General features: G+C 42.1%; 2 protein-coding genes across 2 annotated transcripts in view; one reads left to right on the top strand and one right to left on the bottom strand.

Annotated features, from left to right (window-relative positions):
* LOC103280609 (protocadherin-15) overlaps positions 1 to 18031 on the bottom strand; it is a 75079-nt gene extending 57048 nt beyond the window's left edge. Inside the window, exon 1 of the mRNA XM_062983410.1 lies at positions 17642 to 18031. The gene's annotated coding sequence lies outside the window, so the exon portion shown is untranslated. The remainder of the gene's footprint in view (positions 1 to 17641) is intronic.
* kcp (kielin cysteine rich BMP regulator) overlaps positions 17655 to 18825 on the top strand; it is a 176061-nt gene continuing 174890 nt past the window's right edge. The window contains exon 1 of the mRNA XM_062982751.1: positions 17655 to 17938. Coding sequence (XP_062838821.1) covers positions 17655 to 17938 — 284 coding nt within the window. The remainder of the gene's footprint in view (positions 17939 to 18825) is intronic.

Here is an 18825-nt window from a genome sequence, read left to right as displayed (position 1 = left end):
TATTTTTTCATTTCGTTATGCATCCCTATCCTACGTCAATGGGAAACCCACCCAGAATTATATTTGTATTATACTCGTGGCACACCTCATAAATCCAATTTTCCCAGCTCATTTCAAGACCACACTAATGGAAATCCAATACATAGGTCTCCTGCTCCATCAGCACAAAGCGGCAGCTTTACGTTTTTCAGGATGTATGCCCATCTTCCAGCAGCATTCTCTCCTGGTGTTTTACCTGTATCTGTGGCTAATGGCATCTTCAGAGGTTCTCTTGGCAGTGAGGCGAGTGTATATCTACCTATGGAATAATAAGTAACTATATGTTTAAAGCTTGATTATTGTATTGTATGGATTATTGTTAATGGTTTTAGATGTGTTGCTGTTTTTATTGATTTGTTTGGCATTGAATTTTGCCAGTTGTTGTAAGCTGCCCTGAGTCCCCTTGGGTGAGAAGGACAGGGTAGAAATGTTGTAAACAAACAAATAATGTCCAGGGTGGGAGAAAGAACCCTTGTCTGTTTAAAGCAAGTGTGAATGTTGCAATTAGCATGAATTAGCATTTGAGTAGCCATGCAGTTGGCAACGGCAATCAGTTAGGGTATCTCCATAGAGGTAGCCTGGCCATTGTTGCCTGGATGTATCCTCTGTTTCAGAGGTGTTAACCGGCCCTTGAATATTTGCTGTCTAGAGTTCTCCTGTTTCTGAGTGTTGTTGTTGTTGTTGTTGTTGTTGTTGTTGTTGTTGTTGTTGTTGTTATTATTATTATTATTATTATTGTATGACACAGCAAACAAGATAGATATGCTGGATTTCGTATCACAAAATCACAAGTCGAACACTTCCCAAGTGTCTAGGACTGTGTGATGTATTTTCGGATGATGCGCGCAGATCCCAGTCGGGTGGCCTTTTGCAGTTGGCAGATCGTGATTTTGTCAATGTCTATTGTTTCCAAATGCCAGCTGAAATCTTTATTATTATTATTATTATTATTATTATTATTATTATTATTATTTCATTTCTATCCCAGTTTTCTCCCATGGGTGGGATCCAAAGTGGCAAATTCCTTACTTATTGTCTTGATTCTGGTGTTTTTAAATACTGGTAACCAGATTTTGTTCATTTTCATGGTTTCCTCCTTTCTGTTGAATTTGTCCACCTGCTTGTGGATTTCAATGGTTTTTCTTTGTCGTCTGTGTAGCAACCCAATGATTCCGGCCATGAAAGCCTTCAACAACACTTAGCACAAAGGAGCTCTTCGAGGTGCTGAATTAATTTGCTAGGTATTGTTCACCGCTGTTGAAGTTCAAACCCAACTCCATCATGCCTCTGACATAGAAGCATCCTCCACCACTTCCACCAGCTGAAACTCCCAAGTGCATTTGCATTGCAGGGTGGGTGTTAATGGGATGGATGGATGGATGGATAGATAGATAGATAGATAGATAGATAGATAGATAGATAGATAGATAGACAGACACATAGACAGACACATAGACAGATAGAGATAGAGAGAGAGAGAGAGAGAGAGAGCTGGAGAGATGATTGGATGATAGATAGATAGATAGATAGATAGATAGATAGATAGATAGATAGATACATACATACATACATAGATACATAGATATAGATAGATAGATAGATAGATAGATAGATAGATAGATAGATAGATAGAGTTAGATGATAGATAGATTGACAGACAGAGAGATGGAGAGATGGATAGAGAGAGAGAGAGAGAGAGAGAGAGAGAGAGATGATAGATAGATTGACAGACAGAGAGATGGAGAGATGGATAGATGGATGGATGGATGGATGGATGGATGGATAGACAGACAGACAAACAGACACATACATACATGCATACATGCATAGCAAGAAGGGTCTCTGCAATATTTTGCCAGGTCCTCCAATGCAAATGGACGATATACTAGGATCAGAAGTCAACGTATTTGATAGCATTTGGGCATTTCCAGTATCAGGCAATCACAGTCCAGATGAGAATGGATCCCCCATGGATAGAGGGATCTTACTATATACATGGTCCATTCCTGGAATTTATAAACATCTGGAAGAACCAGGATTTAAAGCTTTTGGCTGTGTCCCTAAACCCAGTGAATGGGGAGAGCTGACTGTATTAAAATATTTAAAAGATATACATTGCACTCTATATCCCACATTTCCAAGATATCTTAAAATAAATCAGTTCAAAACAATAGAGGTATGGGAATTTCTTCAACAGTCTATGGCAGGCATGGGCAAACTTGGGCCCTCCAGGTGTTTTGGACTTCAACTCCCACAATTCCTAACAGCCTACCGGCTGTTAGGAATTGTGGGAGCTGTAGTCCCAAACACCTGGAGGGCCAAAGTTTGCCCATGCCTGGTCTATGCTTCTGATAGCAGTTGCATACAGAATCATCATGGAGGACCTAGAGATTTCTACAATAAGCATCTTAATCAAATCCACAAACAAGTGGAACCATAAATCATTGATTGGTTTTCCAAAAATAGACCACTGAAAAGCCATTAAAACAATGTAGAATTGTGCAGGCTTAGCTTAGGGGCAGCCTGGATACAATCAATGAGGTCAAGGGTTTCAATTGAAAGCCAAGTCTTGATTTGGCATCAAAAAGATCCCAAATATGATGCCAATTGAGCCGTCAAAGGGAGAAGTTGCAACAATAAGGTCCTGCCCTGGAGAGGGTCCTCTCGCACAATGCATTTCCATTAGTGATGAAAAGAGAACCCCTTCACTAGATCTCAATTCTTGGACAAGCAAGATGTGAAATCCCATTCATTCAATGGCTCTATGCTAATAGGGACTAACCAAGGGGATTGGCAGTAGACTTGTGGAACTCTTCTTGCAAAGCCATGCATTGATAAGCCCATAGACCACAGCCATAAAAGCACAACTGTGTGCAAAATACGATGTATATGTTCCTCTGAGCATTTCAGCCACAGTCTCTGCGAAAGTGTTGGGGCTCAGCAAGAGGCTGGGGATTTCTCAGAGGATGAGGGGGATGATGGGTTTCCAACTGAGGAGTCTGTGTGTGATCAAGGTGAATTGTAGGCCTTAGATCAGAGAGAAGTGCAGGCAGTTGAAGATGAAACAGAGGATGTTTTGGATTCCAGAGTTCGTTCCTTAACAACAGGAGAAAAATCAGTTTCTCTTGGGAATCAGCTTTCAGCTGATAGGGAGTTTTCCCACAATATCAGATTAGGTCTCTGTACAGAGGGAGTGAAGGATAGATTGATTAGGCATTCAGAAAGACTTCATGAGAAGTCCTTGAAACCCAGGTGTATGAAACATGATCTCATGGCTTCCTAGTCAGGCCTGGGCTTAAATTAAGTGATATTTACTTGGTATCTCTTAGAGCAGACAACGTTGCCAGAACGTTCAAGTTCCTGTTTCAGCACTCAAGTTCATGATTCAAGTTTCCTATGTGTTGTCGAAGGCTTTCATGGCTGGAATCACAAGGTTGCTGTGTATTTTCTGGGCTGTATGGCCATGTTCCAGCCTGGAAAATATACCTCATATTCCTATGGATGCCTACCATAGATGTGAGTGACACGTCAGGAGAGAATACTTTTGAAACATGGCCATACAGCCCAGAAAACATACAACAACCCAAGTTTCCTGTGTTTGCCTATGTACCTGAAAGTGTTTTGCCTTGTGAAAAGTTCCTGCTTTCATGCTTATGGATTTATGCCTGTGATCTTGACTTCCTTGATTTCATGTACCTTGCCATTTTTGGACTACTGCTCTTTTGTATATGGACTGCTGCTATTTTATAGCTCTTTTTCTAATGCTTTTTGGAAAATGCCCCTTTTCCCTTTGGACATGTTTTTCTTAATAAACTGCTGTAGTTGGTACTACTGGATTCTGGTGTGGTGCTGGGTGAAAAGGTGGCTTAGGGCTAGAGAGCGACAGAAAGGGATGGAGGAGTCTTAGGAGACCACAAAATGAACATGAAAGATACGTGTGATGCCACAGTTTCAAAGGCCAATGTCATCCTAGGCTGCATCCAGAGGAGTCTAGTGTCCAAATTGAGGGAAATCATAACCTCACCCTCTTCTGCTTTGGTCAGATTAACCATAGCATTGCCCTGAAAGACTAAGGGATTTCTAGATATTATCTCTAGGAACTGCCTAGCTCCTCCAACACAAGTCTACGGCAACTTCCATAGAGAGCATACCATAGAATTTGCCTGCGGGGACTAGAAATTGCCTAGAGATTTCGAAAGTGCAGGTATGGATTCTGCCATTATGGGTGGAGTCTTGACTGTATTTCAAGGTACTCTACAAATAAGAAAAAAAAACAGGTTTGGTTTTCCAGTTCATGGTTCCTACAGCCATTGTTCCTACAACAGAAAGTGTGAAAAGCAGCTGGGGGACTTTACATTTGCACTACAACTCCCAGAATCTACATGCATCTAGAATGAATGCCATTGGCCACCACTTGAACTGCCATGCTTCAATGCTATGGAATCCTGGGAGTTGTAGTTTGGTGAGACATCAACTCTATTGGGAAGAGAAGGTTAAAGACCTAGAGAAACTCCAATTCCCATAATTCCACAGTATTGAATCATGGAAGTTCAAGTGTTGCCATTCCAAGCTGCATCAGTTCTAGAGTGTAGATGAACCCTCCTACACCAAGGGAAAAACAATAGCTGGATCCACACTGCCATATAATACAGGTTAATGTAGTTAATATTAGGGGTGTGTAATTTTTTGTTAATCGTCATAAGTCGGATCAAATTTGTTACATTTGTACTTACGAGGCAATACCCAACGCGTGGGTATGGCCTGCACCAAAAACTTAAGAATCAAATACTTTTTCATTTGCATTTTGTAAACCTCAGAAGCCTCCCAAAGTCACTTTCATTTTCAGTGCAATGTTGGGGAGAACGATCCCTTGTTGTCTTGTGTCATTGTATAGAAAATCCAAAAAAGTAGCTCTTGTAGATTTTTTAAAAAAATATTGATTATAAAAACTTTGGGAATTGCCCAAAAATCTGTGGATAAGTGAAATGTTCTGAAACTTGATGGGCTCACAGTAATAAATATCTTCTACCATTGTGTCAAGTTTCACCCCAAAAGCTGTACAAATGAGAGAGAAAGGAGCCCCTGAAGTTCCCCCACTTGTGCCATTACTATAATGAAAAAAATAACAAAATTTTGTTACTCTTGTTATAATAACAAAAGTTTTACTAACAATACTTTTAAAAGACTTTAGAAACGAAACGCTGGTGCCCCCCCCCCCAGTTTTGTAATGACTTTTGAAAAAAAAATTAAATCAATCTCATATGTCTAATTAATATGCGTTCTGAAACTGTATTATATGGCAGTGTAGATCCAGTCTCTATTTTGCCTCAAGTTCCAAATTCTACCCAAGGAAGGTTCTTGAGAACTTCATTCCAGTGAAGGATGGAACTGGAGACGAAAATGACACAACATTTCAGGATAATGGTCATGGTGTGCAGTTATGGATTTCCACATAGGAAGCTTTGTATACAGTTTGCACATAAAGTAGTGGCAGGTAGCATGGGAATTTTTTTGTGTATTTTCTGATAAACTAATAGCATGATACTGCACTTAGACAATGCCAAGTTTATAGCAAATATGAAGATTGTGCAGATCATCATGGGTTTTTTGTTGTGTTGTTGTTGTTGTTGTTGTTGTTGTTGTTGTTGTTGGATAATGAATGCATAAGGATAATCAAACAGCAGTATAGGGTGAGAAAACTGGCTATTTGAAAACGCTGGCCTGAATTCTGTTGCTAAGCCTAACTGGAATATATATGTTTGAATTGATGAGATTCATTTATGTCTTGGCTTATCATTTTATAATTGAACATTAAGGAAAACTAATTGGGACAAAACAATCCTACAAGTGTTAGTACTAAGTCCAGTAACACTGGATTTCTGTGATGTAAAACTATAATTATTTCCATGTATATGACATTCCAAAAAGATTGGAGCTCAGTGATCCATCGAGATGGAAAAAAAATAGGTAGAATTGGATTATGTGTAAAAAATTAATATTGTATTTAAAGTCAAATTTAGAATTATTATTTTAAAACAGAGAAGACAGAGTCAGCATACTAATTCGAAGTTATGCAGACGTGAATACGTGTTACTCTGTTTCTATACAGTCTGATTGTTGCTTGATATTTTCTAATATATATATGTTAAATAATTAAATTTTAAATTTCCAAATTCTACTGCACAAAGGTTCTTGAGAACCTCATTCCAGTGAATGATGGAGCCAGAGGCAAAAAATGTCAACGTATTTCAGCATAAAGTTCTTGCTGACAGCAAACAATGCCCTTGAAGAGGAATTTAAAGGCTCAGAAAGCTGTAAAAGCCCATCATGATGGAAGACACGTAGCTATGGGGAGCAACCAAGAGCAAATCTGGTTCCCACCGAAATCTAAGGAAGGAAATATGGAGGAACCGAAGAAAGAGAAAGGAGTAAAATGGAGTCTCATCTCCTCGCTGGCACATATGTGTGTGTGTGTGTATACGTGTGGCGGCTTTTGCACCTGGCCCTGACAACTGCGCCTTTTGCGGCGAGGTGATTAGAGGGATTTGGAGGTGATCCTGTTTATGGAAAGGTTCACCTGGTGATCACGTTCCTGCTCAATGCGCCACTCGAGGCGGGGAGGAGGGACGGTTCCCTGCTGGGTTGGGCGCCATGGAAGAACACAGAGAGCACATAGGCGCCGTTATCATAGAATCATAGAATCACAGAGTTGGAGAAGACCATGTGGACCATCTAGTCCAACCCCAATTCTGCCATGCAGAAAAAGCAGAATCAAAGCATCCCTGACAGATGACCATCCATCCTCTGTTTAAAAGCCTCCAAGGAAGGAACTTCCACCAGACTCCGAGGCAGAGAGTTCCATTGTTAAACAGATCATACAGTCAGGAGGTTCTTCCTGATGTTCAGGTGGAATCTCCTTTCCTGTCATTTGAACCCATGGCTCTGAGTCCTAGTTTCATGAGCAGCAGAAAACAGGCCTATTCCCTGTTCCTAAGGACACCCTTTCACATATTTATACATGGTGAGAGCCCCGGTGGCGAAGTGTGTTAAAGCTCTGAGCTGCTGAACTTGCAGACCGAAAGGTCACCGATTCAAATCCCGGGAGCAGAGTGAGCACCCGCTGTTAGCTCCAGCTTCTGCCAACCTAGCAGTTCGAAAACATGCCAATGTGAGTAGATCAATAGGTACCGCTCCGGCGGGAAGGTAACGGCGCTCCATGCAGTCATGCCGGCCACATGACCTGGAGATGTCTATGGACAACACTGGCTCTTTGGCTTAGAAATGGAGGTGAGCACCAACTCCCAGAGTCAGACATGACTGGACTTAACGTCAGGGGAAACCTTTATCTTATTATCATGTCTCCTGTCAACCTTCTCTTCTGCAGGCTAAACAGACCCAGTTCTTTAAGATGTTCCTCACAAGGATTCATGGTGGAACTCTCTGCCCCAGAGTGTGGTGGAGGCTCTCTCTTTGGAAGCTTTTAAGCAGAGGCTGGATGACACATCTGTCAGGGGTGCTTTGAATGTGATTTTCCTGCTTCTTGGCAGGGGGTTGGACTGGATGGCCCATGAGGTCTCTTCCAACTCTACGATTCTATGATTCTATGGTCACCAGACCCTCAACCCTTTTAGTTACCCTCTTCCTTTGGACACTTTCCAGTTTGTCAATATCTCTTTTGAACTGTAGTGCCCAGAACTGGTCACAGTATTCCAAGTGAAGAGATCTGACCAAAGTAGAATAGAGAAGCACCAGGACTTCCCTCGATCTGGACTCGAGACTCTTTTGGATGCAGCCCAAAATCCCATTGGCTTTTTGAGCTGCTGCATCACATTCTTGGTTCATGTTCAGCTTGTTGTCCTCAAAGACTCCAAGATATTTCTCACATGTTCTCTTGTGGAGCCAGCCGTCACCCATTCTGCATCTTTACATTTCATTTCTTCTGCCTACGTGTAGTTTCTTACATTTGTCCTTCTTGAAATTCATTGTGTTATTTTTGGCCAGTCATCTCTCCAACCATTGTGGCACCACAAACCAGGCACCCAAAGTCCATCATTGTGATGTACCATCAATGCACTGAAGTATCTGAACAAAGACAGTTAAAACATCCCAAGACCAAGGGAGAGGAAAGTCACAAGATACACATGGAAAATATTCTGTTTAGACCAAAGGTTGACAATGTGTCCAAGCCCAGGGAGCAATGTTCTCACCTTGGGGACCATTGGTGGCTTAACAGGTGGCCAAAGATGGAGGTGAACCCCAAAGTTAGAAAGTCAGTCAGCACATGGAAAATATTCTGTTTAGGCCAAAGGTGGGCAATGTGTCCAAGTCCAGGGAGCAATGGTCTGGCCTTGAGGACCATTGGTGGCTCAACGGATGGCCAAAGATGGAGAAGAACCCCAAAGACCTGCTGCTGCTATTCTTGAAAATAATAGATATTTTTCAAGTTTATTAGCACTCTGGGGTGCATCTATGATGCCATTTGGCACCCAGCTTGAACTGCCCTGGTTCCTTGCTATGGAATCCTGGGAGCTGTAGTTTCACAAAGCCTTCAACCTTCTCTCACCGAATAGCAGATCCAGGATCCCATAGCATGGAGACGTGGCGGTTCAAGTGGTTATCAAACTGCATTCACTCTACAGCGAAGATGCGACCTTTACATTCACCAGAAGGGTTTTCTTGCAAGCTTTAGATCCATATCAGTATTTTGATGGTTATTTTAATAAGTCACTCATAAATAAAAGTTAAAATATTAAATATTTAAATAAATAAATATTGAACTAGGTGTTAAAATGGGCACGTTCATGAGTATATTTTAATACGTCATCGACAAAGAAACGTTTGCAAACTTTAAACAGCAACCTGCGTTTCAATCTTCCAGGTGAATTCCACAGACCCACTAGAGAGTTACACTAGAGCTAAGCAATATATGTCATCAAAATAACTGGAAGCCACAAAGGTCTAAAATGGTAGCCAAATTGTTAGCCCAAGGTTTATTAGAAACAATTGGGGGAAACAATTAAAACTATTCATTTGAGGGAGGAAAAGAGGTATTCTGCATATGCTCAATTTGCAGATGTTGCAAATTAATATAGAACTGAATCCCAAATATTTTCTCTTGGGGATGCTAGACATAAAAAGTTACAAAAATAAAGAAATCCTTTTCAGTTATCTCACTACGGCGGCAAGAATAGTATATGCCAGCTACTGGAAAAAGAAAGAAACCCCAAAATTGAGCTGTTGGCTAAATAAGGTTTTGGAAATAATGAATATGGACAAATTGACATATTTACTAAAAAATAACTACGGCATTCCGAAAAAACAAACAAACTGGGATGCGATAAAAAAGTATTTGAGGGAGAGACAAATGAGGGTGATAATTTAACCCTTAAAGAAAAGGAATCGTCAATGAGGAAAGATAGAGAATAGGCTGATATTGACTTAGACAATATGAATAGAGGTTAAAGAAATGGACTAAGGACTGTAATTACTTCAGGTATCTGTGTAAAAGATGGAAGTGACAAATTTTATTTTTTATTCCTTTTATTTCATTTTATAATTTTCTTTTTTTTTTATTGTTGTTTTGGACTACCTCTTTCTCCTTTCTTTCTTCCCTTTCTTTCCCTTTCCCCCTTCTATTTGCCCACTGCACTTATACTTTCAATGACTCACTGAATATATTATCTGGAAACTCAATAAAATTATTTTAAAAAAAAATTGCACTCTCATCTTTATTTTGAGGTATTTATGTCAGGCATGGGCAAACTTCGTACCTCCAGGTGTTTGGACTTCAACTCCCACAATTCCTAACAGCCTACCGGCTGTTAGGAATTGTGGAAGTTGAAGTCCAAAACACCTGGAGGGCCCAAGTTTTCCAAACCTGATTTATACCCACCTTGGGTCTTTTGTGTAAGAGAAGAAAGCAAGGCATATTATTATTGTTGTTGTTGTTGTTGTTGTTGTTGTTGTTGTTGTTGTTGTTGTTTCATGACTTTGCAAGAAGTGGAAGGACGAAGACCAAGATGACCAAATGGAGACCAAATTCCATTGCAAGGATCCCAAAGTATTTAATGTTATGGAAATGGGAGAATTTAAACAAAATCCACCCAAACCAGGTAAAATTGGCCCCAGTGCAACTGACGACATCTATTAAAATGGAACTAAATATAGGATTGCTAAAAGCAAATCAGTCGATCACATCAAGCCATAAGGCTTCAAGGCAGCAAACAATAAATGTAAATCAATACAAATTGAAACATGCTGAATGCACCAAAGCAGGCATGGGCAAACTTAGGCCCTCCAGGTGTTTTGGACTTCAACTCCCACAATTCCTAACAGCCGGTAGGCTGTTAGGAATTGTGGGAGTTGTAGTCCAAAACACCTGGAGGGCCGAGGTTTGCCAATGCCTGCACTAAAGTATAAATATAAAATTAGAAAAACAATTCGACTATGTGTTATTGAAACCACTATACATTAAAGTATGAAATGCATTAAAACACAAAGTAAAGCTACTTGTTGGATTACTGTTTGTTTGTTGGTTTTACGATATACTTTTCTCTTCCAACGACTACCAATTCCTTTGGTTCAGAGAGATTTGCAGTCTAGCAAAGTAATGGGTTTAAAGGACAGGATCCTCCTTATAACAACAGTATATGACTTCCATTCTAGAGGGACAGTGATTCCGCTCCGGTTTTAGTCCAAACTTGAAATAAATTATCCAGAGACTCCCAATCCAGAAAAATTAGATTCATGACTTTGGATAATTCTTGGGAATTTTGCCCCAAAGACATGGATTCGAAATGAAAGGCATTAAGGGAAAATTACTTTGGACCCAGAACCTCCTGGTTACAAAGATTGGGAGTTCTAGTCCAACTAAGTAACGGGGAAAATACTTTGGATCCAGAACCTCTTGGCTACAAAGATTGGGAGTTCTAGTCTAACTAAGTAACGGGGAAAATACTTTGGATCCAGAACCTCCTGGTTACAAAGATTGGGAGTTCTAGTCTAACTAAGTAACGGGGAAAATACTTTGGATCCAGAACCTCCTGGCTACAAAGATTGGGAGTTCCAGTCTAACTAAGTAACGGGGAAAATACTTTGGATCCAGAACCTCCTGGTTACAAAGATTGGGAGTTCTAGTCTAACTAAGTAACGGGGAAAATACTTTGGATCCAGAACCTCCTGGTTACAAAGATTGGGAGTTCCAGTCTAACTAAGTAACGGGGAAAATATTTTGGATCTAGAACCTCCTGGTTACAAAGATTGGGAGTTCTAGTCTAACTAAGTAACGGGGAAAATACTTTGGATCCAGAACCTCCTGGCTACAAAGATTGGGAATTCTAGTCCAACTAAGTAACGGGGAAAATACTTTGAATCCAGAACCTCCTGGCTACAAAGATTGGGAGTTCTAGTCTAACTAAGTAACGGGGAAAATACTTTGGATCCAGAACCTCCTGGCTACAAAGATTAGGAGTTCTAGTCTAACTAAGTAACGGGGAAAATACTTTGGATCCAGAACCTCCTGGCTACAAAGATTAGGAGTTCTAGTCTAACTAAGTAACGGGGAAAATACTTTGGATCCAGAACCTCCTGGTTACAAAGATTGGGAGTTCTAGTCTAACTAAGTAACGGGGCTACAACGATAGGGAGTTCTAGTCCAACTAAGTAACAGGGAAAATACTTTGGATCCAGAACCTCCTGGTTACAAAGATTGGGAGTTCTAGTCCAACTAAGTAACGGGGAAAATACTTTGGATCCAGAACCTCCTGGCTACAAAGATTGGGAGTTCTAGTCTAACTAAGTAACGGGGAAAATACTTTGGATCCAGAACCTCCTGGCTACAACGATAGGGAGTTCTAGTCCAACTAAGTAACGGGGAAAATACTTTGGATCCAGAACCTCCTGGCTACAAAGATTAGGAGTTCTAGTCTAACTAAGTAACGGGGAAAATACTTTGGATCCAGAACCTCCTGGTTACAAAGATTGGGAGTTCTAGTCTAACTAAGTAACGGGGCTACAACGATAGGGAGTTCTAGTCCAACTAAGTAACAGGGAAAATACTTTGGATCCAGAACCTCCTGGTTACAAAGATTGGGAGTTCTAGTCCAACTAAGTAACGGGGAAAATACTTTGGATCCAGAACCTCCTGGCTACAAAGATTGGGAGTTCTAGTCTAACTAAGTAACGGGGAAAATACTTTGGATCCAGAACCTCCTGGCTACAACGATAGGGAGTTCTAGTCCAACTAAGTAACGGGGAAAATACTTTGGATCCAGAACCTCCTGGTTACAAAGATTGGGAGTTCTAGTCCAACTAAGTAACGGGGAAAATACTTTGGATCCAGAACCTCCTGGCTACAACGATAGGGAGTTCTAGTCCAACTAAGTAACGGGGAAAATACTTTGGATCCAGAACCTCCTGGTTACAAAGATTGGGAGTTCTAGTCCAACTAAGTAACGGGGAAAATACTTTGGATCCAGAACCTCCTGGCTACAACGATAGGGAGTTCTAGTCCAACTAAGTAACGGGGAAATTACTTTGGATCCAGAACCTCCTGGTTACAAAGATTGGGAGTTCTAGTCTAACTAAGTAACGGGGCTACAACGATAGGGAGTTCTAGTCCAACTAAGTAACAGGGAAAATACTTTGGATCCAGAACCTCCTGGTTACAAAGATTGGGAGTTCTAGTCCAACTAAGTAACGGGGAAAATACTTTGGATCCAGAACCTCCTGGCTACAAAGATTGGGAGTTCTAGTCCAACTAAGTAACGGGGAAAATACTTTGGATCCAGAACCTCCTGGCTACAACGATAGGGAGTTCTAGTCCAACTAAGTAACGGGGAAAATACTTTGGATCCAGAACCTCCTGGTTACAAAGATTGGGAGTTCTAGTCCAACTAAGTAACGGGGAAAATACTTTGGATCCAGAACCTCCTGGCTACAACGATAGGGAGTTCTAGTCCAACTAAGTAACGGGGAAAATACTTTGGATCCAGAACCTCCTGGCTACAAAGATTGGGAGTTCTAGTCCAACTAAGTAACGGGGAAAATACTTTGGATCCAGAACCTCCTGGCTACAACGATAGGGAGTTCTAGTCCAACTAAGTAACGGGGAAAATACTTTGGATCCAGAACCTCCTGGTTACAAAGATTGGGAGTTCTAGTCCAACTAAGTAACGGGGAAAATACTTTGGATCCAGAACCTCCTGGCTACAACGATAGGGAGTTCTAGTCCAACTAAGTAACGGGGAAAATACTTTGGATCCAGAACCTCCTGGCTACAAAGATTGGGAGTTCTAGTCCAACTAAGTAACAGGGAAAATACTTTGGATCCAGAACCTCTTGGCTACAAAGATTGGGAGTTCTAGTCCAACTAAGTAACGGGGAAATTACTTTGTATCCAGAACCTCCTGGCTACAAAGATTGGGAGTTCTAGTCTAACTAAGTAACAGGGAAAATACTTTGGATCCAGAACCTCTTGGCTACAAAGATTGGGAGTGCTAGTCCAACTAGGTAAAGGGGAAAATACTTTGGATCCAGAACCTCCTGGCTACAAAGATTAGGAGTTCTAGTCCAACTAAGTAACAGGGAAAATACTTTGGATCCAGAACCTCCTGGCTACAAAGATTAGGAGTTCTAGTCCAACTAAGTAACGGGGAAATTACTTTGGATCCAGAATGTCCTGGTTACAAAGATTGGGAGTTCTAGTCTAACTAAGTAACAGGGAAAATACTTTGGATCCAGAACCTCCTGGTTACAAAGATTGGGAGTTCTAGTCTAACTAAGTAACGGGGCTACAACGATAGGGAGTTCTAGTCCAACTAAGTAACAGGGAAAATATTTTGGATCCAGAACCTCCTGGTTACAAAGATTGGGAGTTCTAGTCCAACTAAGTAACGGGGAAAATACTTTGGATCCAGAACCTCCTGGCTACAAAGATTGGGAGTTCTAGTCTAACTAAGTAACGGGGAAAATACTTTGGATCCAGAACCTCCTGGCTACAACGATAGGGAGTTCTAGTCCAACTAAGTAACGGGGAAAATACTTTGGATCCAGAACCTCCTGGTTACAAAGATTGGGAGTTCTAGTCCAACTAAGTAACGGGGAAAATACTTTGGATCCAGAACCTCCTGGCTACAACGATAGGGAGTTCTAGTCCAACTAAGTAACGGGGAAATTACTTTGGATCCAGAACCTCCTGGTTACAAAGATTGGGAGTTCTAGTCTAACTAAGTAACGGGGCTACAACGATAGGGAGTTCTAGTCCAACTAAGTAACAGGGAAAATACTTTGGATCCAGAACCTCCTGGTTACAAAGATTGGGAGTTCTAGTCCAACTAAGTAACGGGGAAAATACTTTGGATCCAGAACCTCCTGGCTACAAAGATTGGGAGTTCTAGTCCAACTAAGTAACGGGGAAAATACTTTGGATCCAGAACCTCCTGGCTACAACGATAGGGAGTTCTAGTCCAACTAAGTAACGGGGAAAATACTTTGGATCCAGAACCTCCTGGTTACAAAGATTGGGAGTTCTAGTCCAACTAAGTAACGGGGAAAATACTTTGGATCCAGAACCTCCTGGCTACAACGATAGGGAGTTCTAGTCCAACTAAGTAACGGGGAAAATACTTTGGATCCAGAACCTCCTGGCTACAAAGATTGGGAGTTCTAGTCCAACTAAGTAACGGGGAAAATACTTTGGATCCAGAACCTCCTGGCTACAACGATAGGGAGTTCTAGTCCAACTAAGTAACGGGGAAAATACTTTGGATCCAGAACCTCCTGGTTACAAAGATTGGGAGTTCTAGTCCAACTAAGTAACGGGGAAAATACTTTGGATCCAGAACCTCCTGGCTACAACGATAGGGAGTTCTAGTCCAACTAAGTAACGGGGAAAATACTTTGGATCCAGAACCTCCTGGCTACAAAGATTGGGAGTTCTAGTCCAACTAAGTAACAGGGAAAATACTTTGGATCCAGAACCTCTTGGCTACAAAGATTGGGAGTTCTAGTCCAACTAAGTAACGGGGAAATTACTTTGTATCCAGAACCTCCTGGCTACAAAGATTGGGAGTTCTAGTCTAACTAAGTAACAGGGAAAATACTTTGGATCCAGAACCTCTTGGCTACAAAGATTGGGAGTGCTAGTCCAACTAGGTAAAGGGGAAAATACTTTGGATCCAGAACCTCCTGGCTACAAAGATTAGGAGTTCTAGTCCAACTAAGTAACAGGGAAAATACTTTGGATCCAGAACCTCCTGGCTACAAAGATTAGGAGTTCTAGTCCAACTAAGTAACGGGGAAATTACTTTGGATCCAGAACGTCCTGGCTACAAAGATTGGGAGTTCTAGTCTAACTAAGTAACAGGGAAAATACTTTGGATCCAGAACCTCTTGGCTACAAAGATTGGGAGTGCTAGTCCAACTAGGTAACGGGGAAAATACTTTGGATCCAGAACCTCCTGGCTACAAAGATTAGGAGTTCTAGTCCAACTAAGTAACGGGGAAATTACTTTGGATCCAGAACGTCCTGGCTACAAAGATTGGGAGTTCTAGTCCAACTAAGTAACAGGGAAAATACTTTGGATCCAGAACCTCTTGGCTACAAAGATTGGGAGTTCTAGTCCAACTAAGTAACGGGGAAATTACTTTGTATCCAGAACCTCCTGGCTACAAAGATTGGGAGTTCTAGTCTAACTAAGTAACAGGGAAAATACTTTGGATCCAGAACCTCTTGGCTACAAAGATTGGGAGTGCTAGTCCAACTAGGTAAAGGGGAAAATACTTTGGATCCAGAACCTCCTGGCTACAAAGATTAGGAGTTCTAGTCCAACTAAGTAACAGGGAAAATACTTTGGATCCAGAACCTCCTGGCTACAAAGATTAGGAGTTCTAGTCCAACTAAGTAACGGGGAAATTACTTTGTATCCAGAACCTCCTGGCTACAAAGATTGGGAGTTCTAGTCTAACTAAGTAACAGGGAAAATACTTTGGATCCAGAACCTCTTGGCTACAAAGATTGGGAGTGCTAGTCCAACTAGGTAAAGGGGAAAATACTTTGGATCCAGAACCTCCTGGCTACAAAGATTAGGAGTTCTAGTCCAACTAAGTAACAGGGAAAATACTTTGGATCCAGAACCTCCTGGCTACAAAGATTAGGAGTTCTAGTCCAACTAAGTAACGGGGAAATTACTTTGGATCCAGAACGTCCTGGTTACAAAGATTGGGAGTTCTAGTCTAACTAAGTAACAGGGAAAATACTTTGGATCCAGAACCTCTTGGCTACAAAGATTGGGAGTGCTAGTCCAACTAGGTAACGGGGAAAATACTTTGGATCCAGAACCTCCTGGCTACAAAGATTAGGAGTTCTAGTCCAACTAAGTAACAGGGAAAATACTTTGGATCCAGAACCTCTTGGCTACAAAGATTGGGAGTTCTAGTCCAACTAAGTAACGGGGAAAATACTTTGGATCCAGAACCTCCTGGTTACAAAGATTGGGAGTTCTAGTCTAACTAAGTAACAGATTTGGTATACACTGTAGAATGAATGCAGCTTGACACCACTTCAACTGCCGTAGCCCAATACTATGGATTCCTGGGAGTTCCAGTTTGATAAGGTCTTCTCGAAAAGTGCTGGTGCCGAAACAACTACAACTCCCAGGGCTCCATAGCACCAAACCATGGCAGTTCAAGTGCTTCCAAACTGCATTCATTCTGCAGTGCAAATGCACCCCGGCTCTGGATGCAAAGCGCAGTGCTATGGCTTCCGCAGCATTGCTTTGGCTTAAACCACGTTATGCCTATTGACGCTCCATCATCCAGCTCCCTGGGTCTAAATGCAGGTGGTCCAGATCTTTGAGCATAAATTGGGAAGGGATGCATTGCTGTCTGCAAAGAGTTTGAGAGTCCTGGTGCCAAACTACAACTCCTGGAATGGATGCTCCATCGCAGGTGCACAAGGTGGAGCACAGCTTGAGAAAGGATGCATTGCTGTCTTGGGAAGGGATGCATCGCTGCCTGCAAAGAGTTGTGACCCCAAAGAGATGGGAAAACCTGCAGGGCATTGTTGGTGCTCAATCAAACTACAACTCCCAGGATCTGCCACAGGTACACACAGTTGCCCTTTGAGCACAAGTTAGAAAGGATGCCTTGCACCAGGCTGCCCTTTGTGCACATCTCCCTTGCTATTTGGAAGAGTTGGGGTCTCACAAAGCTGCAAGGCAATGCCAGTGCCCAAACTACAACTCCCAGGATCCATGCTCTGCCACAGGTGCATACAGTTGTCCTTTGAACACAGCTTGGGAAAGGATGCCTTGCACCAGGCTGCCCTTTGTGCACAACTCCCTTGCTATTTGGAAAGCACTGGAGTCTCACAATGCTGCAAGGCAATGCCAGTGCCCAAACTACAACTCCCAGGATCCATGCTCTGCCACAGGTGCACACAACTGCCCTTTGAGCACAGCTTGGGAAAGGATGCCTTGCACCAGGCTGCCCTTTGTGCACAACTCCCTTGCTATTTGGAAAACATTGGAGTCTCACAACGCTGCAGAGAGGTGCCAGTGCCCAAACTGCACCTCCCAAGACCCATGCTGTATAAGCTTGTTACCTGGGAGTTGGGGATGTGGTCCCACGTTGTCTCACCTGGACAGGTGTCTGTCAGGAAGCCAAGCTCTGGCACCAAGTGGCCCAAGGCCTCATGGCGAGGCCGACCGTGGCTCAGCCCAGGACTGCTGCTCCATTCTTCAGCCGAGCCAACCTGGACCACCGCAAAAAGGCTCTCTAGTTCTTCCCAAGGCGGCCGAGGGAGCAAAGCAAGCAACAGCTGTGGTAGAGAAGGAGAAGGAAGAGAAGGAGGAGAAGGAGGCGGCAACGGAGCATTAACCCTCTGGGCCCGGCTGGTCAGGTGGGCGTCCAGCTAATGCCCTCCCGCCAGCCGGGTAATTGGATTCGGCCTGGCTGCACATGGAGGATTGACCTGCATTTACTCCAGCGGAGCCAGGGCACGGCAGAGCAGCCGCCACTGGCACCCAGCGGCCCCAGGAGGACAGGCATCTCGTTTTGCAAATCCAAACCGACACCTGCAAGAGTATCCATCTACACCAGGGATCCTCAAACTTTTTAAGTGGAGGGCCGGTTCATGGTCCCTCGGGCTGTTGAGGGGCCGAATTATCATTTGAAAAAAAGATACGAACAAATTCCTATGCACACTGCACATGTCTTGTTTGTAGTGCAAAAAACAAACAAACCCCAACAACAACTACTTATTTATTTGCTACATTTATACCCCATCCTTTCTCACCCCGAAGGGGACTCAGAGCGGCTTACAAGTTGTATGTACATACAATATATAATACTAGCTGTGCCCGGCCACGTGTTGCTGTGGCAAAGTGGTGGTGGTATTGGTTAAAAATTGTTGTGTAATTTTTATTTGACGTTATTTGCAATTTTTTATTAATTTTATTGTAAGTTATATTTTTATTTATTATATTTCATTATTTTCTTGTATTATTTTTAGTTATTTTCTGTTATTATAGTATTTTATTGTATTAATTTTTAGTGTTTTTTATTATTTTTATTGGGTTGCTAGGAGACCAAGTTGGAGGAGCTTAGCCTTCTAACTGGCAGCAATTGGATAAAAGCAATTATTCCTCTCTCTCTAATTAGGACTTTATTTTTCTTTTCTTTTTGTTGTATCAACCTAGAGGCGTGGATGATGGGTTGTGTTGTCAAATTTCGAGGTTGGGAGGCCTGTAGTTTTGTTGTTTTGTGGGTCACCGTGATGCCATCACT

The sequence above is a fragment of the Anolis carolinensis genome, chromosome 5, assembly GCF_035594765.1.
Source record: "Anolis carolinensis isolate JA03-04 chromosome 5, rAnoCar3.1.pri, whole genome shotgun sequence".
Lineage (NCBI taxonomy): Eukaryota > Metazoa > Chordata > Lepidosauria > Squamata > Dactyloidae > Anolis > Anolis carolinensis.
Note: the sequence above shows the minus strand (reverse complement) of the source record. Positions and strands in the feature narration are given on the sequence as shown.